The following is a 16090-nucleotide window of genomic DNA, read 5'->3' as shown; positions in this document are numbered from 1 at the left end:
TCGTCGCGCCTGCTCCCCGGCTACCGACCTGCTGGATGGAGTAGAGCTTGATGCCCGAGCTCCGGTCCCAGATGCTGATCACGTCGTCCAAGCCGCTGCTGATCACGCAGGACGTGGTGCAGGTGAGGGACGTGACGTCCCCGCGGTGGGCGTACATGTGACTGACCTTGCTGCCCGTCAGCACGTCCCAAAGGCAGATGGCACCGTCCTGGCCGCCGCTCGCTAGCACCATCGTCTGCGGGGACACGGGGCGGACCGAGTCAGGGACCTCGGCGGAGAGCAGAGCGCCTGTCCAGACAGCCGGCCCTCGCCCCCCAGGTGCCACAGACCCGGGGACTCGCTGAACACGGGACGACTGTGCACGCGAGCACTTCCCAGCGCTCAGGGCCCTCGCCCAGGCTGTAAGAGGTCACAGGAACGTGTAGGCAGGAAAGCTGAGCTGCCAGCGTACACGTTACAGCCGCCTGGACTGCAGGGAACAAACCCCAAACCCTCCAGGACTCCTGGAGAGAGCAGGGAACCCCAAATTCACTGAACCTGTGCTGCAAAGCATGCAGGTGTGACTCTCCTGCTCCTGTTCCTGTCCCTGGGAAGCTGCTACAGGAAATCTCCCAGAGGGGTAACCGCAGAATATGGCACAGCCTGCGAGACCCCGGTATTAGCCTTGCTCACTGCTCCAGTCCTGGTAGCACAGGTCGTACCCCAAGTCAGCCGAAGCCCTCTTTCAGGGGACAGCCCGGTCCTCAGGAAGGCAGATATTCCCAGCATGAGGATCAGCCTCGTGCTGCCAGCTCTGCCTTCGGATGCTCGCTGGCTTCCGGGCAGCCCTCGAGGGGCACGTCGAGAACGGCTCGCCCGGCGTTCCCGCGCACCTCACCTGATCGATGTACACCGCTGTGATTGCTCCTGAGTGACCCTGCAGCGTGAACAAACAGCACGAGTCTTCCAGCCGAAACACCTGCGGGGAAAGGAGAGGCAGACGTTAACCTCCATCCAGGGCAGCCAGGCTTCAGAGAGAGACTTCCTGAGCCTTCAATCTCTTGGTAATCAAGCAACAGAGATCCGCTGGATCGGAGCGGCCAAGACCGTATCCAGTCGGGTTTTGAATATCTGCAAGGATGGAGACTCCACGACCTCTCTGGGCAACCTGTTCCAACGGTCAACTACCCTCAGAGTAAAGAAGTGTTTTCTGGTGTTCAGAAGGAACTCGCTGTGCTTCCAGCATGCAGTCAGCTGGCAGAACAAATCCATGGGAGGCCACGCAGCTCGCCAACTCCCCCAGCCCTAGGGCAAGAGCATCTCGTGCTCTGTTGAGTAAGACACCTCAGAGGTTTCTTAAGGTAAGGTTAGTGCTTCTAACTACACTGAGGGGCCGCGTGCAGACAGACGAATACAACGTGAGGAGATTCAGCAGCCACAACATCCCAACGTAGGTTTCTTTGAGCGCATGTACACGCGGGCCGGGTTTGCCCCCACACGTACGAGACAAGCTCACATCCCACGACATCCGAAAGCGCGCGCATCCACACGCCACCTCTGCGGGACTGCGGCGGAAGAAACCTTACTCGCAGCGTGTGGTCCTGGCTCCCCGTGACCAGCCGCCCAGCTGCAGCCTTCAGCGCGGTGATCGGCTTCTGGTGAGCGCAGGACACGGTGTGGGTGAGCTGACACAGGACGACGTCGCTGCTGCTGAACACAGGGGAGGAGGAGATGCTGCTCCTGCTCGGGGCTCCTGTGGCAAGACACATAGGTGAGTCCCCACGGCGGCAGGACCCACGGCCTTGCGCTCTAGGCAAGTACGACCGACACCACCCAGCAATGCCAGATCAGGGACTCCTGGATGCTGAACCTGAAGGGAATTTGAGCCCAGTTTTCCTGTGTGCTGAACATTCAGCGCTCCAGCTGACACCAACCGAAGCTGCAGGTGCTCCGTGCGCCTGAGGAACTACAACGAGCGTCTCAAACAGGGCCCAACAGCAGAACTCCCTTCTGCAAATCAGCAGCCCCTGAGCAGTCAGTCTTTGGAAAGACTGAGATCCCTGAAGGCCAGGAGTGCTGTGATGACCCTTGAGATAGAGAGGCGGTGCAGACAGCCGGGCGCATAACTCACTCTGCCCTGCAGGGAAACATCATCCCCACGGCCAAGCCTTTCTTGCAAAGCCTGCTCCATTTCCAGTCTGCCCTGATCTACCGCATCCAGACCCCAGGGCGTTCCCTCAGGAACGCAACCACTGCCCCGGAGAAAGGCCAGAGCTCCTCACCCCTCCAGAGCCACAGGAGCCACCGGAGCCACCACACTGCGAACTAGTTACCACCACAGATTAGTTCTGTGCGTGTCACGGTTGTGCCAAGGCCACAAACAACACCGTGGTGGTGGCGTGCACAGAGTGTGCAAAGAAGTGAGACACAGACCTTGCCCAAAAGAGTAAAGAAGTGAGAGCTGGGAGACCACAGCGGCACAGGGCAGAGCTGGCTCTGGAACCCATGTTTCCCAGCCTAAGCACTGGAGAAAACCATCACTCAAGGTGCTTCCCCTCCACAGGGGCCTCCCAAATTACTCCTCACCTCTCCGCAGCATCTGGTTTGGCACCCTGCAACGTAGGGATTTTTTTTAGTGGAGCGTTTTTACTAAAGCGTATGAAATGGGAGTGAGGAAGAGCGAGCTGCGAGAAGGCAAGGGAAGAGGAAAGGGCTCAGCGGAGCTCGGAGCCGTACGCAGCAGGCCCAGGGGCTTGCTTACCTCGGAACTGCAGGTGGTTCAAGGACGTGTGCGTTTCCAGCGAGAAGAAATCCAAAGAGCCGTTCAGCCGGGCAGCAACAATCCTGAGGGAGAAACACACGCACGTGAACAGCGGCCCTGCCCCGCTCGCGGTGTGAGGAGCCCGGAGACCAGGCGCCTCGCGAGGCAGAACGCAAACCACGCGGCCTCCCGGGCATCCCTGCCCCAGGGCGAACCAGCCCAGGGCACAGACTCTGGTCTCCAGCGTGAGGCTCCCAGCGATGGGCACTCCTGAGTGTGAGGGAGGGAGCTTGGAAATTATGTTGAGCTGAGACCACAGAACCAGCAAATGGAAATGTCTTTTGAACAGCAGGAAACAGGCCTAAGCAGAAAATGGTGACCCAAAGGCTCCATCTCCCAGCCCTGAGTAATTCTGGATACTCAGCTGCTAGAACGACTGAACATGTATGTGGCTGCTGGAACAGGCCTCACGCGCAGGACCCAGAAAATCTCGCTCCGCCATTCTCAGCGTGAGAGGCAGGCACGGAAGAGGCTTCCCAGTGGAATTGTCTCCATTCTGGAGCTGGTTGATCACCAGGCAGGAGTGTCAGAGCTGGGCTCCTAGCCTGCACCACACACTCTCCTCCTCTTACAAGGATCACCGAGCACAGCTGCAATTACCTGTTGTTCAGGAACACAAGCGCTGTGATGCCAGATTGACCTTCATCGTTACTGCTGCGGAGGGTCCCCTCGATAGCATCCCAAACCTGAAAAGAGGCAGGGTCACACGCTGCGGTGATTCTAACTGGAAGACCACCGTACACAGAGTTAGCGATGCCCGTAACGGTTAACCCGAGAAGGCTCGGGCCTGCGCCGTGCCGTGCCGCGTGCACAGCTTGGCCTTCCAGCCCGTGCTGTGCTGCGCATATCCCTTGGCCGCAGGATGAACTTAGCCGGCTGCGTGTCCTTGTTTTTATCTTCAAGTGAAGCAGCGTGTTCTCACGTGAACATCCTTTTGTTTGACAATAGAAACGAGGAAAAGAATTGTTTTCTTCTAAGAAAACCCTGTAAGAGCTCTAAAGACCAAAACACTGGCGAACCTCTCCATGGAGGGGATCTGTATCGCATGCACCTGCCTGTGTCCTTGTTGGGAAGAATCAAAGTTGCTCCCATGCACGGGGAAGACAGGAAGAACAGAGCAAACATTATTAAAAATTTAATTTGAAAATATATTTACTAAAAAAAAATTGCATTTATTTTGAAGTGAAAAATCTAATTTAATTTCTGAAAATCAGATTAAAATTAAATCAATTCCGGAAGTTTCTGATTAGAAGAGATTTAAATGTCCAATTAAAATTGACCTCAAAACCTATATTAATTCCTACAGAACTCCTATTCACTTTATCTCGTGACTGACCAGCAACATTACTTAATGACAGGAGGAAACTTTGTGCTTCTTCAGTCTTAAAGATGGCTGCTACTATTTAGCACTAACTGAAACATCTTTTTCCTCACACTAAGAACCTCCTTTGAAATGAAGTATTTTGACACTCAAGAACCAGAAAAGAAGATGAGCAAAGTACTGATCAAAGGAAAAGCTGTTTCAGATATATTAGAGAACTGATTCTAGGTAACAGCAGACACTACAACCCAATACCTGTTTTGTTCTAAAATGGAATTAAGGTGAAACGCTGGGATTTCCAGAGCAGAAGAGAAACTTCTGCCGCAGGACCTGCTCTGCCAGCCTCGCACAGAGCCACAGCGCGCCGCAGCAGCAGAACTGGCAGGGAGCCTCTCTCCTTACCTCCAACTTCCCGTTACTCCGGCCAGCCACAATGAGGTTCCCCTGCAGGTCCAGGCTCCACACGGAGCTTTCGAAGTCTCCTCCCCAGGAAGAAATGGGGGAGGACTTGTCAAATCCGGTAAAAGTCTCATCCCCCAGGCTCTTTCTGCGGCTGCTGCAGCCTCCCTCCTCATTCCCGCAGCTCAGGGATCGGGGACTCCCGGTCCCCACGCAGAACCCAGCCTGGCCATGCGGGGCTGCAAGGCCAAAGTTCCTGCAGTTGGATGTGCTGTGCTCTTCATACACCTTATTAACCAGGCTGCTGAAATCGTAGCCAGTCTCTTTCTGGCGACTGCCCACAGCACGGAGTCGCGTCTCCGACTCTGCCACCTTCACCTGCTCAGAGAAGTTTGTGTCAATGAGAGATGTGAGGTCGGGCTGGTCGCAGAAAAGTGGAGGCTGGGGAGGGCTGAGCATCCTCTTGAGCTGGTGGCTGTTCTCAAAAGAGTCATCCAGACCATTCTTGCCATCCGGACTCTGGTCCCAGCTTTCCTGGTAATCAAAAATGCCACTGCTGTCTCTTCGCAACCTGAAACAATAATGAGAGGTCAACTCTCCCACCGTTACGGACTCGGATGGCCTGGGAAGGGCAGGGCTGCCCGGGAACACAAAGGCAGTAGAGTGCCAGGGCTCCACAGGACAGCAGGAATTACTTACTGCCCAGTCTGCATGAGCATGGTGATGGTGGGGATTAAAAATGGCACCAAGAACTGTGATTGCTAATTTTTCACAGTGGGGTTTGTGTAAACAGGTGAGCAGCAATTATGTAAGGACCAGTACACGTTTGCACAAGTTGGTAGAGAAACCACTTACCTTGGTTTGGGAATAACAGTGAGACAGTCTCCAGTCTGAGCGTCCCACACACGGATCTGGCCCACCAGGCAGCAGCTGACAAGCAGCATCCCATCACTAGCGAGACATTCAATGTCCTGGCAGGGAAGAACAAGCACAGCTGAGCACGCAGCACCAGGAAGACCTCTGGAGAGTCACCTGGCGTGTGCTCCAAGGCTGACAAACTACCTAGATGATAAATTTTAGGCACAGACTACATGGTTGGTTTAGCAACCTATAGATCCCCTGAGAACAGGACGGTTTGTCTAGAGTCCCAACAGTGCACTTGATTGCTGCAAACAAAACAGCCTCCATCTTCCTTCCCTTTCCCTGACAAAGTATGGGCCAAAGAGACTGTAGGATCAGCCACACAGTGCAGACTATCCAGTGGGAACACAGTGCTGGGGACACTCGAAACAAAAGCAAAACGCTGGAGTCTGTGGGACAAGCATTGCCCAAAATGACATTCAGCAATGTCACCATAGGAACAGAGGTACAGCTTATATGGAAGTCACGGCACAGTGTTTGAAACTCCACCTGACAGGGTGCCCAAATGCTTTGTTCCCCCTCAAAAAGTGAAGAAATGTCTTTCCCCTCAAGAAAAATGAGTCAGCTGAGCAGCAGCATACTTCTGTGCAACCCGAACATGCTTTTAACAGTGGAAACAACATGTAATAGCTCAAACCTATCCAATAACTTCTGGGAAGCAGAAAAAAAGGACAATCAACTGGGCATTAAAAAAAGAAATCTAGAGCCACCCCACAGAAGGGTGGATCAGCCCGGCCAGTGAAAGGCAACGGCTGGCTACATAGAGATGGGAATAACAGCAAGAAGCTCAGAGCAAGTCATGGGAAGAAGCGGAAAAGTCCCACAGGTAACGTCGTGCTGCAGTACCGCACATTGTGTCTGCATAGCATTCGCCTGTTGTTAGCCCTCCAAGGCTGCATTACACTAAGACTGCTTAACTGGCTGGTCCTTTGTGGGGGCTGTTATTTAAACAAAACAAAAGGTAAATGGTGCAAGACAGTGAAAAAATGCCTGCACCTGCCCAACCTACCATGAGGTGACCCCTGAGAACCAAGGGGACGATCTCGGTCTCAGGCGGGGAGTAGCCGTAATCGTCACAGGGCAGGTCCCCCCTCTTCCGCCTGCTGTGGGAGAGCCCGTTCTGCCCATAGTTCTTGGGGCAGAACACCCGGTACAGGCAGAAGAGCAGCAGGACCAGGATAATGCCGGAGGCCAGACCCAGGGCAGCCACCCTGACGGGAGAGACAAGCAGGTACATGTTAGCTTCCTGCACAGCGCTGCAGAGAGGACACGCACTGCCTGGACATCTGCAAATTAAACATGAAAGCTATTTCTTTTTAAATACTTGTTTAAAATAGAGTGCTTGGAAATACTGAAATCAAAAGTATTAGACTGCCGGTCTGAATTTTTCAACAGAGAAAAATTTCCAACAAGCTATTGTAATTGCTGGAAAATTAAATGGTTTTTTTAATAGGAAGATGTCAATTTCAACAAGATTTTTAGACTTTTCAATAAGAAAAGTACATAGCAATTGAGGCAGTAAGAAAAAAGCTAGATGGGGGTCGGGGTAACGTGAAGTGTGTTCAGCACAGCCGATGAGGGATGTAGATTCAGACGGCAAGCTGGGAGCCTGCCCTCTCAGTAGGAAAGGAAGTTCCTTGTTTGCACAAGAGTTTTGTCAGATGCCCAGTGAAGTATTGTGGAACCATGACATTTATTCCCAAAGAGGAACTCCTCTCCCTACTGCCCAGTGATAAGCCCTGTAATATGTAGTTGCTGGAATAACACATGGTTTTAACATCACCAAGTCATCCGATTAAAATACATTTTTGAACTAGCAACGCTTAATCTTCAAAATACATGACTAATTGCACAGTGGTTACTAAATAATAATGAACACTCGCAAATAAATCATGTTTGTGTGTCATTTGTCCACAGTCATCAATATATATTGATGAGCAACTGCCCTTCACACCACCAGTAGCAATGTGCACTAGCAACCTGGGCTGCACACACCATCTCCTGATGGGGAACTCAGCTGTTGAGAACAGTGTCATGAATGATTAATTCAGCGCTGTGCAAGCTGAGCTGGAGTGTCCCGAGCTTTACAGGATTTTGTATCGAAGCTTTACAAACATTTTTCATTCTCCTCCTTTTTCCCCACTGAGACAAAAGCCAAACAGCCAAAGAGCAACCTATATCCGCAAGGGAGTTAAGGCACGGTCAGAAGGACTCTTACTTGTAGAGGGTGACATCCCGGTGCCCTTGCAGCTTGGGGGAGGCTCGGTCAGGCTGAGCTTCAGCATCCAGCTTCCCTTGGCTTGCAGATAAGAAAGGGTGGTAGCGGTTAGCCTCCTGGGGATGCCGCATTTCTAAGGCCTCTTGTGGATTCAGATACAGCGTGACAGGGATTGCTGGAAGGATGCTGATGTATCTGAAGGAACAGAAACACAGGAGAATAGCTTAGGAACAACAGGAGGTAAAAACAGGAAAATCTTAATAGCTCACCCAGCTCATCTTCCCACCAGCAGCCAAAGCAGGTAGGTCTCGGTACGTATTTTCAGGCCAGTATTTTTAGGTATTCTAAACTAAATGCCTCCATTGACATATCTTTCTCTGAAGACGTTTCCCAAGTCTAACAAGGCTAAACTTAAACCCTACCTCTGTGGAAAAGGTACAAACAGCCCACGGCAGAATGAGCTGTTGATGAGTTCAGATGGATTTCAAAGATATAGGTGAGGAAGGACCCTTAAAATGCTGTGGTCCAGTTTCCTGTACACTGCAAACCAGAGGATATCGCCAAGAAGTTTCTTCAGCACACATACCTCTATCGCTCTATTGTATTATCCCTGTCACTTACGAATAATCGTACGTTGTTTTACAAATTTCTAAATATGTCATCTCCAAAAAGTGTAGTCTAAGACAACAAGCATATAATACATGTAAGAGAGGAGCACAAACCCCTGTTCTCAGAAAAACAGCCCTGGAGAGTTTAGCTTCTCTGCAGCATAGCAGAAGGGCCTGTTTTAATAGTTTCCTCCTGAAGTCACCCTTGTAACAGGGAATGTGGAATGCAAATTATCTCAGAAGGACAAAAGACTGAGGAGGGGGCAACCCTTGGAGTCGATTCTGCAGGGAATTCAAAGTGCTTGGGGCACTTGACACCAGCCCACTTGCCTTTTGGCCAGAGTGATATTGTAATAGCTGAAGAGGGATGGCCAGTGTCGAAAGGAGAGCTTCCTCCAAATCTCCTCATCCTCTGCTCCCCAGGTAACCTCTGCTTCAGCTCCAAGCTCCGGCTGTCCATTCCCTTTCCCCTCTGGTCCTTGGGCCCACGTGTGCTGGTTTGTCTCCAGCCTGCTCAGCGACTCCAGCCCCGGCTTCTGCTCACGCTGCTGTGTCTGGTTTTCCGACAGCTGTACAGGGTCCGATGGGAAGACCGAGAGATCAATCTTGGGGTCCCCAGCAGGCAGGACCCCTCCAGGCACAGGCATAGGAGGCAGACCTGCTTCACCCAAAGGACTCTGTTCAGTGACCTGTGACGTGAGGTAGGTGCGGAGACCAGCAGGATCCGTGTAAACCAGGATTCCAATCCAGATCACTGTCCCGGCCTACACAGGGTGAACAAGACGACAAGTCCATTTAGTACATGGTCTTTGGCACTCTGCCCCTCAAGCACCTCGGCACCGGTCTAACCAGACATTGACAGCATCCCTGCGAAGGGCACACCCTGCACTTGGTTCTAGTCTTACTCCAGACAGATACTTATTCTTTAAGAGGACTGGGAGAGTTTGTACAGCGCACACAAAAACTGAACATTACTTTTCTGTGAGCTCCCTGGCTTAGTCTGATGGTAGGAAGCCCACTCCTCAGCCTGTCTGCCATCCTCAAACAGTGCTAGAAAGGCTTAATTTGGGGTTCTGATCCATCAACTCCGCAAGAGCTACTGCAGCAGTCACAGTTCACAGACTAGTGTATTAACTTAGACCACCGCCAGCATTAGTTAGCAGTTAACGGAACAAGCTGTGATTCGTAGACGCCAAGGAACAGAGATATTCCTCTGCATCCACTACAGAGCAGCAACAACCAGAACGGAGATGGGGAGGGCAAGCAGGGACAGTAACTGCTTTAAATGCTGCAATTACACCCGCAAACAGGTGAGAGTTAGAGCCTTCCATGTAATGAAATATCTCCACATCTTTATTCCAGGAACAAAATATAATTCGTCATCTGGAAAGATCTTTTCTCTCCACTCATACAGTCCTGAAAATCTGCTTGTATAAAAATCTCAAAGCAATTATCAGAAAATTTCCCACTACCATCCAAACTTCCTGTGACCAGCAGAGTTCTGGAGCTAACACACGCAGAGAGGCGTTCCCAGGGAAGTGCTTCTTAACTGTATTTACCATAGAGCAGCCTAAGTCTTGCAGGGGGACAAAAAAGCATGAAAACTCTGGGCAATTCTTTCCTCTGGAAGTACATTTGGATTCGGTGTGTCCAACAGAAAGGGGCACTAGATAACCCAACACCAAACGGCGTACCATGATGAGTCTCTGGGCCAAGCGGGTCCTGGCAAAGAAGTAGATCACCCGCAGCCGCTTGGGCAGGCGCAAATTCCGGAACGACGACGGCTGCAGGGTGATGGTGTGGGGGGTGGCAGGCCGCATAGCTGGCTGGCGTTCGTAGCGCTGAGAGCGGCTGACGGGCTTCGCGGGGGGCATGCAGGCTTCTGCTGGCAACCGTTTGTTCAGATCAGCGAGCTGCCAAGAGAAAAGCACACGTGTGACGGCCGCGGTGATTAGTCCTTCAGGAGAACCGTGTGCACAGTCAGTTATCTGCACACATCTGTCCTTTGATATGTGCCTAGCTCTGATTTCCCGGCTTCGCTCTCAAGTCAATCTGGCCCAGTTTCTTTCTGGCACTTACTCTGTTTTTTGCCCAGACAACTGGACCTGTTTGTGACCATGCCTCCTTCCAGAGACCACATAGCTAAGATTTGCCCGTTTATGTATCTGAGTGTGCCTTATTTCCTCAAGCGTCCTGTCCCCACCACTGTATACGTGTAACCAAGCAAGAATTGCCCTGGAACTTACAAATAGAGATGACTGAGCTGTGTAAAACTGCAAATTAGAGGGTAAGCTACCCTTGAAGCATTCTACAGTAGCAGAGAAATCCAAGGCGTGAGCCTGAGTCCTCTGCCTTCCTTACCTCCATACGGCGAATGTCGATGGACAGCACAGTAGTGAAGAAAAACATCTGCAGAAAGAAGTCAGACACCAGGCCAACCACAGCAAAGAGGCAGAACTCCTGCAGACAGCACACACGTTTATTAGCTACGGCAGCTGCTGAGATAACAGGAAATATTTCAACTCCACCAAAAGAGCAACGGAGCAAAATCTTGCCCAGAGTGCAGGCCTGAGTATATTTTACTGGCAATATTTATCAATATTTTGTAACAGTTAGGAGTTTAGTGTTTCACAATGTCCATTTGAGAATTCAAGAGCATATTTACTCATATACACATTCTTCACTCTCCTTAGCCATAAAACATCAAAGCACTACAGGGAAAAAGCAGGCAGAAGATGTTTTACCAGTTCATAAAGCAGAGGCACGGCTGGAACCAGAACCCCCGGCCTCCTGGCTATGTGTTTAAATCACACGACTAAACAGCCTGCAGCAGTGACAGCCTCCTTCGCTTCTCAGTAAGCCTCACCCCCAATTTAAAATTCCTCCAGGGATCCAGGGAGCTCAGTAACCAGGTGCAGGCAGTCATTGCCTAGCCGAGACAGACCACCAGGCCACTGCACCTTTGCTTCCTCGGGGCTCCTACTCGTAGCCGTTCTCCGGGGCTCCAACTAAAACCATTCCTGCTCAAATCGCACTGCCCAGCAAACAAGCATTAGCTGACAATTTTCGATCCTATGCCCTGGAAGGAAAGTCACATACCCTTTCTAAGAGATCGCTACACATCAAGTATGTAGGAAATAACACTTCCAAAAGCTGTTTCCAAACTTCCCTGTAATGCTCCGCTTTGCCCAGCAGGTGCCATTACAGAAGCAAGGATTGAAAGAAAACTGCAGCAAATGTGATCAGCGATAGAAACCCAGTTAGCTCTCAGATCACCCCTGCAAAACACACACACTCTTCTAATCCCCGTTAGCGCCTTCCCCTCTCCCACCCCACATCTCAAACGTCACAGCAGCAAAAAACGCAAGTATTTCTGAGAAGTTTTGTCTCCCTTGGGGGTACAAATTCCTGCCAGGACCTGTCAGGACCCAGGAAAGGTGTGGTAAACATGGAAAGATGAAGAAAGCTAAACATAAGTGCAAGCAAAAACCTTGGGCTAAACACCAGATCAAAGATTCGGGCCCCCACTTGCAGAACAGACCTGGCAAACAGGCAGCTGGTGCCCCAGGCATCCTCGCTGCACGCAGAGGAAGCCAGGACACATCCACCCCAGAGGAAGGAGAGGTGCCAGGAAGAATCCTTTCTCTCCTCTCCAGTCTTTCTATGTCTGTCCCAGCTTCTTGAATAAGGCCAGAGGCCAGTATAAGCATAGTGAAACGGAAGAGCCCAAGATAACACGAAAGGCTATCCAAAACCTCCAACCAAACCTTGAAGCCTCCCCGTCCTGTCCAAGCTGTTCTTGAAACACAAGCTATCAACTGCCTGGAATTTAAAGATTAGTGTAGCACGAAAGGAGATAATCCGCCAGGTCAGCTGCCCCTCCGTCTCCAAAACCTCCCAGCAACGACAGCACAAAGCGGCAGCTTCTGGTCAGCTACTTCTCTTTCGTTCCTTCCACAACATATGACAGGTTTTGGAAGTGAAGGGATGAAAACACAACACAGCTTCCTCCCTCAGGGAGTAAAAACAGAAGGAAAGCAATATCCATCTGGATTTCACCCGTACCCCAGCAAACACAGACTCCACAAATGGCAGGCTCTGCATACACAGAGATTAATTCTGTTAATACCTCCTCTTATTCCGCTTAGGATTAGAAACATCTGAAACGGGAGCGCTTGCTCTGGAAATCTTCTTTTACATGGATACTGCACACCACGTGGCACAGCCCTAACTGGTATCAGCGAGAGCAGGATTAGGCTCTCGGTGTGAACTTCGGAATAAGACAGTGGGTACGAGAAGGAAAACAGTGCGAGCACTCAGCACACGCCTCTGCAGCATCTCAGAGCCATCAGCAGTGCCACAGCGCAGGAGAATGGGGGTCTCTACCCACCTGCAACACAGGCCAAGATTTCGTTCCTGCTCACAGTTACAAGAGTGGAGATTTAAATTGAGTGCGCGATTCTCATCTCAAGCCAACCTCTATTTTAGGACAAGGAGAGCTACAGAAAACAGACAATTCTCTTCTGCTAAAGGAGCTGCACTGCCATGGAGTAACTGAGAAGAAGCAGAAGGCCCATTCCAGCCCTTGGGGCAGACAACAACCTTCAGCAAAGAACTGCTTCCCCTCTTGTTTTTCCCCATAGCACGGAGCAACTGAATGACTTGAGCACCGTGCTGCTCCCGCTGACAACCTGGGGCAAAGGTCCCTGCCAGATTTACGCAGCCTCACTCTCTATCTCAAGGATGCCTTGGGCCCTGCAACACGAGCACAGAACGTCATCGGCAGTGTCCTTCGCTCTCAGGGACACAGATAAGGGGCTCGCGCCAGATTCCGGCAGAGCGGTCGCCAGTCTTTTAAAGACAGCACGACTGCAAGAGTCTTCCTTTGGAAAAAGCACGCATCCAAAGGAAGACAGATCACAGAGAGAGCAGAGAATGGGTTTCACCACACATATCAGAGCACTTTAATGAACAGGAGTACTTTATTAAAGATAACATGTGGGTGCACAGCATAGCATCAGTTTTTCCCACTGCTCTGCTGACACAGTTAGGTTCCCAGTCTATCCCTCCGCATTTTATCACACTCCTTCATCCCTTGTAATCACTGCCCTCTGCAAGCTCCTCTATTGCAAAGTGCGAAAAGAAACTGAACTGTCTCAGCGGCATCCACAAGACAGGACTGCTGGCACTAAGCTCCCTTCACAGATACTGTCAAATTTCACTTCATTGCACCTTCTAAGTTGAGCAGTGCAGCAGTGAAACAAGGACCAGGAAAATGTACCAATATCCTGTATCAATGAGCTTAATTTACACCTAAAGGATGGTTCATGTCAGCTGAGCAACCTCTGCAATTTTCACTGTCAGCTTCAAAATAGTTATGGTCTTACTCTTGTATCTGAAAATAAAGCTAACTAGGTTGGTTTAACCTGAGAACGGTGAAGTTCAGCCTGCAATGCTTCAGTTCAATACAAATGTTCGACCTTCTCAGGCTATAAAATGCTTTAATGTGCAGTCTCTAACAGTGACACCCTCAATATTCAATCAAGGATACATGCAGCCCTCTCCTGTTCCTGTAGGTCACAGGTGGCCAGGGACCCACCTAGCAAGTCCCAAAGGAGCCTTCGACTGTGTAGGTGCTCAGGTGCTCCTGCCTTGGCCCACTGGCCGTGCCTACCAGAAACCTCCGGAGACGACAGGCTGACATCTCCCCGAAATCTGGCAGCAGCGCTGCTGCAGAACGGGCAGTGAGGAGTCACCTAGGCAGAACTTCTCCTGTCCACGCAGCTGAGGTGGCCCAACCTCTGCCGGATCAAGGACCAGAAAGCAGTTGTCAGCAGCATAAGCTTCCTGATGCAATGCAGCAAGCACCGTCCTGAAAACAGGACAGTTCAATGGACGAAGTAACAAACAGGGGCAGAAGACCTTGATGCTATTTTCAGCGCTACACAGCCCCAAAAGCATGACCTCGACAGACCATTTCACCTTGAGGTTTCAGTTTACCCACCTATGAAGCAGAGAGAGTGATATCCATGGTCATTAAAACCTACAGACTTGTCAACTTGGTGAAATAGCCCTGAACAGAGTGTGCACTCTCATTTTCTGAGCAGACATTCAGCACTAAGTTGCTTTTCCGTCTACTTATAAAGCGCATTAGCTAACCCACACAAGGACACTTCTAGGCTGGAATAAAAGCATCCCTAGAGGAAAGGCGCTGGGCAGTGTTATGTGCTAAAAAGCTCGTCTCCGCACACGGGAAGGAGCACAGAGGCACGAGCGCAGGCAGGGGAACCCCAATTACCCAGTGAGACGCACGGACCCCTGCCCCGGCTCCTCCCAGGGCTGTCCCAAGAGCATCAGCCCCGGGTGTCACGGGGGCCAGGGGTGACACCCGGCATGATGAGTGACCAGGAGAGGCTCTCCTCGGCTCACCTCACACACCGAGGGGGATGACCACCCAGGGGACATGGGACACAGTACGGGCTGCAGGTGAAGAGCATTTGGGGATTGCACAAGACTTATTATGGGATATTTAGCGGATAAATCAGAGCGAGGGAAAGCAGCCCGCGTGTCTGGGGTGCCAGGAACCGGAGCACAGGAGGGTACCCGTGCCAGTGTGTGACTGCTAGCAAACACTGAGTCAGGCTCGCTGGCAAGCAGCATAAGCGGCCTTTGAACCAGGTACATGTGTGTGTGTCTGCGCATGAGACAACTGGAGGTGGCTGCCAGAGAGACACTGGGGTAAGGGGTGTCCACGCCAACGGCTGGAGGGACTGTGGGGTCTGGGGGTCGCCTGAGAGACCTGCTTGGACGTGTGCGTGTCCATGCAGGAGGCAAATGGGGAGAGAGAAGATCCAGGACCGGCTATGGGGTGGACTGAGTGTCCAAGCACTGCTGCCGGAGGATCCATACTGTATATATGTATATATACATATGCTGTATATATATATACAGCATGGCACTGTCTCAGGGTTTAAGGATGTCAGAACGCAGTCAGGGAAACGTGAGTATGTCATGGAGAAGGAAAAAAGCGATGACAAATAAAGAGCAGGGCTCCAGCCATGGGCAACCGCACCAGTTCTGCAAAGAATTACCAGCCAGTCCTCTTGACCACAGAGGACTAGGCAGGAAGGGGCACGGCATATTTATATACAGACACATACACAGAGAGAACCAAAATCCATTTTTCCTTGAGTTTTTTTCTACTACTAAAGTCTGCTAAGTAGCGAAGTCCACTAAGACACAGAAAGCAAGGTTTGTTGTGTTAGACAGTATCTTTCATTAGACCAAGAAACAAACACAAAAAATGGACAAGGTTCCTGATTCTAGTTATACCCAGCCTTGAAAAATAAAATCACCGTCTTCTTCCCATATGACCTACTTTGCACATATCCTTCGATTACAGCACTGCTGGTACTTCTGCAACACCTTTCCCACACTGCTTGTGGGCATTAAGGCTCCGCGAAGTCAGTCACCTTGCTGCACTGCCTACGATTTGCTGGATCTGCCCACAGCTCCAAAGGTTCAGACAGGGCCCCGAGGTGATTTTGTTGGCACGCAAACAAGTGCCATGGGGAAATGCAAACAGGTGCCTGGCACGGACTGAACTTAGACAGTGACCTCATTAAGAGACCAAGGAGCTCTCTCTTTCGGTCTGTGTGCAAGAGAGGCAGCAGGGTTAGTGCCTGCACCATCGCCTTTTCTGTGGTGGCTCCCAAGGGAAGGGACACGCTCCTGGCACCACGTTAAGTCTGACACCGCCGAGGTCTCCGTAGCAATCTGAACACGCTCAGGTTCCTGACTTTGCAGGCACTGCCACAGCTACG

At 51.1% G+C, this 16090-nt stretch overlaps 1 protein-coding gene across 3 annotated transcripts in view; it reads right to left on the bottom strand.

Annotated features, from left to right (window-relative positions):
* SCAP (SREBF chaperone) overlaps positions 1-16090 on the bottom strand; it is a 74071-nt gene that overhangs the window by 1448 nt on the left and 56533 nt on the right. For 2 of the 3 annotated variants that reach the window (XM_064505617.1, XM_026115016.2), the window contains exons 11-22: positions 10629-10727; positions 9962-10180; positions 8598-9031; positions 7660-7854; positions 6451-6652; positions 5376-5491; positions 4524-5091; positions 3401-3486; positions 2741-2823; positions 1566-1732; positions 878-958; positions 29-235 (exon numbers count right to left, since the gene is read on the bottom strand). In XM_064505617.1, coding sequence (XP_064361687.1) covers positions 29-235; positions 878-958; positions 1566-1732; positions 2741-2823; positions 3401-3486; positions 4524-5091; positions 5376-5491; positions 6451-6652; positions 7660-7854; positions 8598-9031; positions 9962-10180; positions 10629-10727 — 2457 coding nt within the window. The remainder of the gene's footprint in view (positions 1-28; positions 236-877; positions 959-1565; positions 1733-2740; positions 2824-3400; positions 3487-4523; positions 5092-5375; positions 5492-6450; positions 6653-7659; positions 7855-8597; positions 9032-9961; positions 10181-10628; positions 10728-16090) is intronic. The other variant, XM_064505618.1, reaches the window with a different exon arrangement.

The sequence above is a fragment of the Dromaius novaehollandiae genome, chromosome 2, assembly GCF_036370855.1.
Source record: "Dromaius novaehollandiae isolate bDroNov1 chromosome 2, bDroNov1.hap1, whole genome shotgun sequence".
Taxonomy (NCBI): domain Eukaryota; kingdom Metazoa; phylum Chordata; class Aves; order Casuariiformes; family Dromaiidae; genus Dromaius; species Dromaius novaehollandiae.
This window is presented reverse-complemented; position numbering and strand designations above follow the sequence as displayed.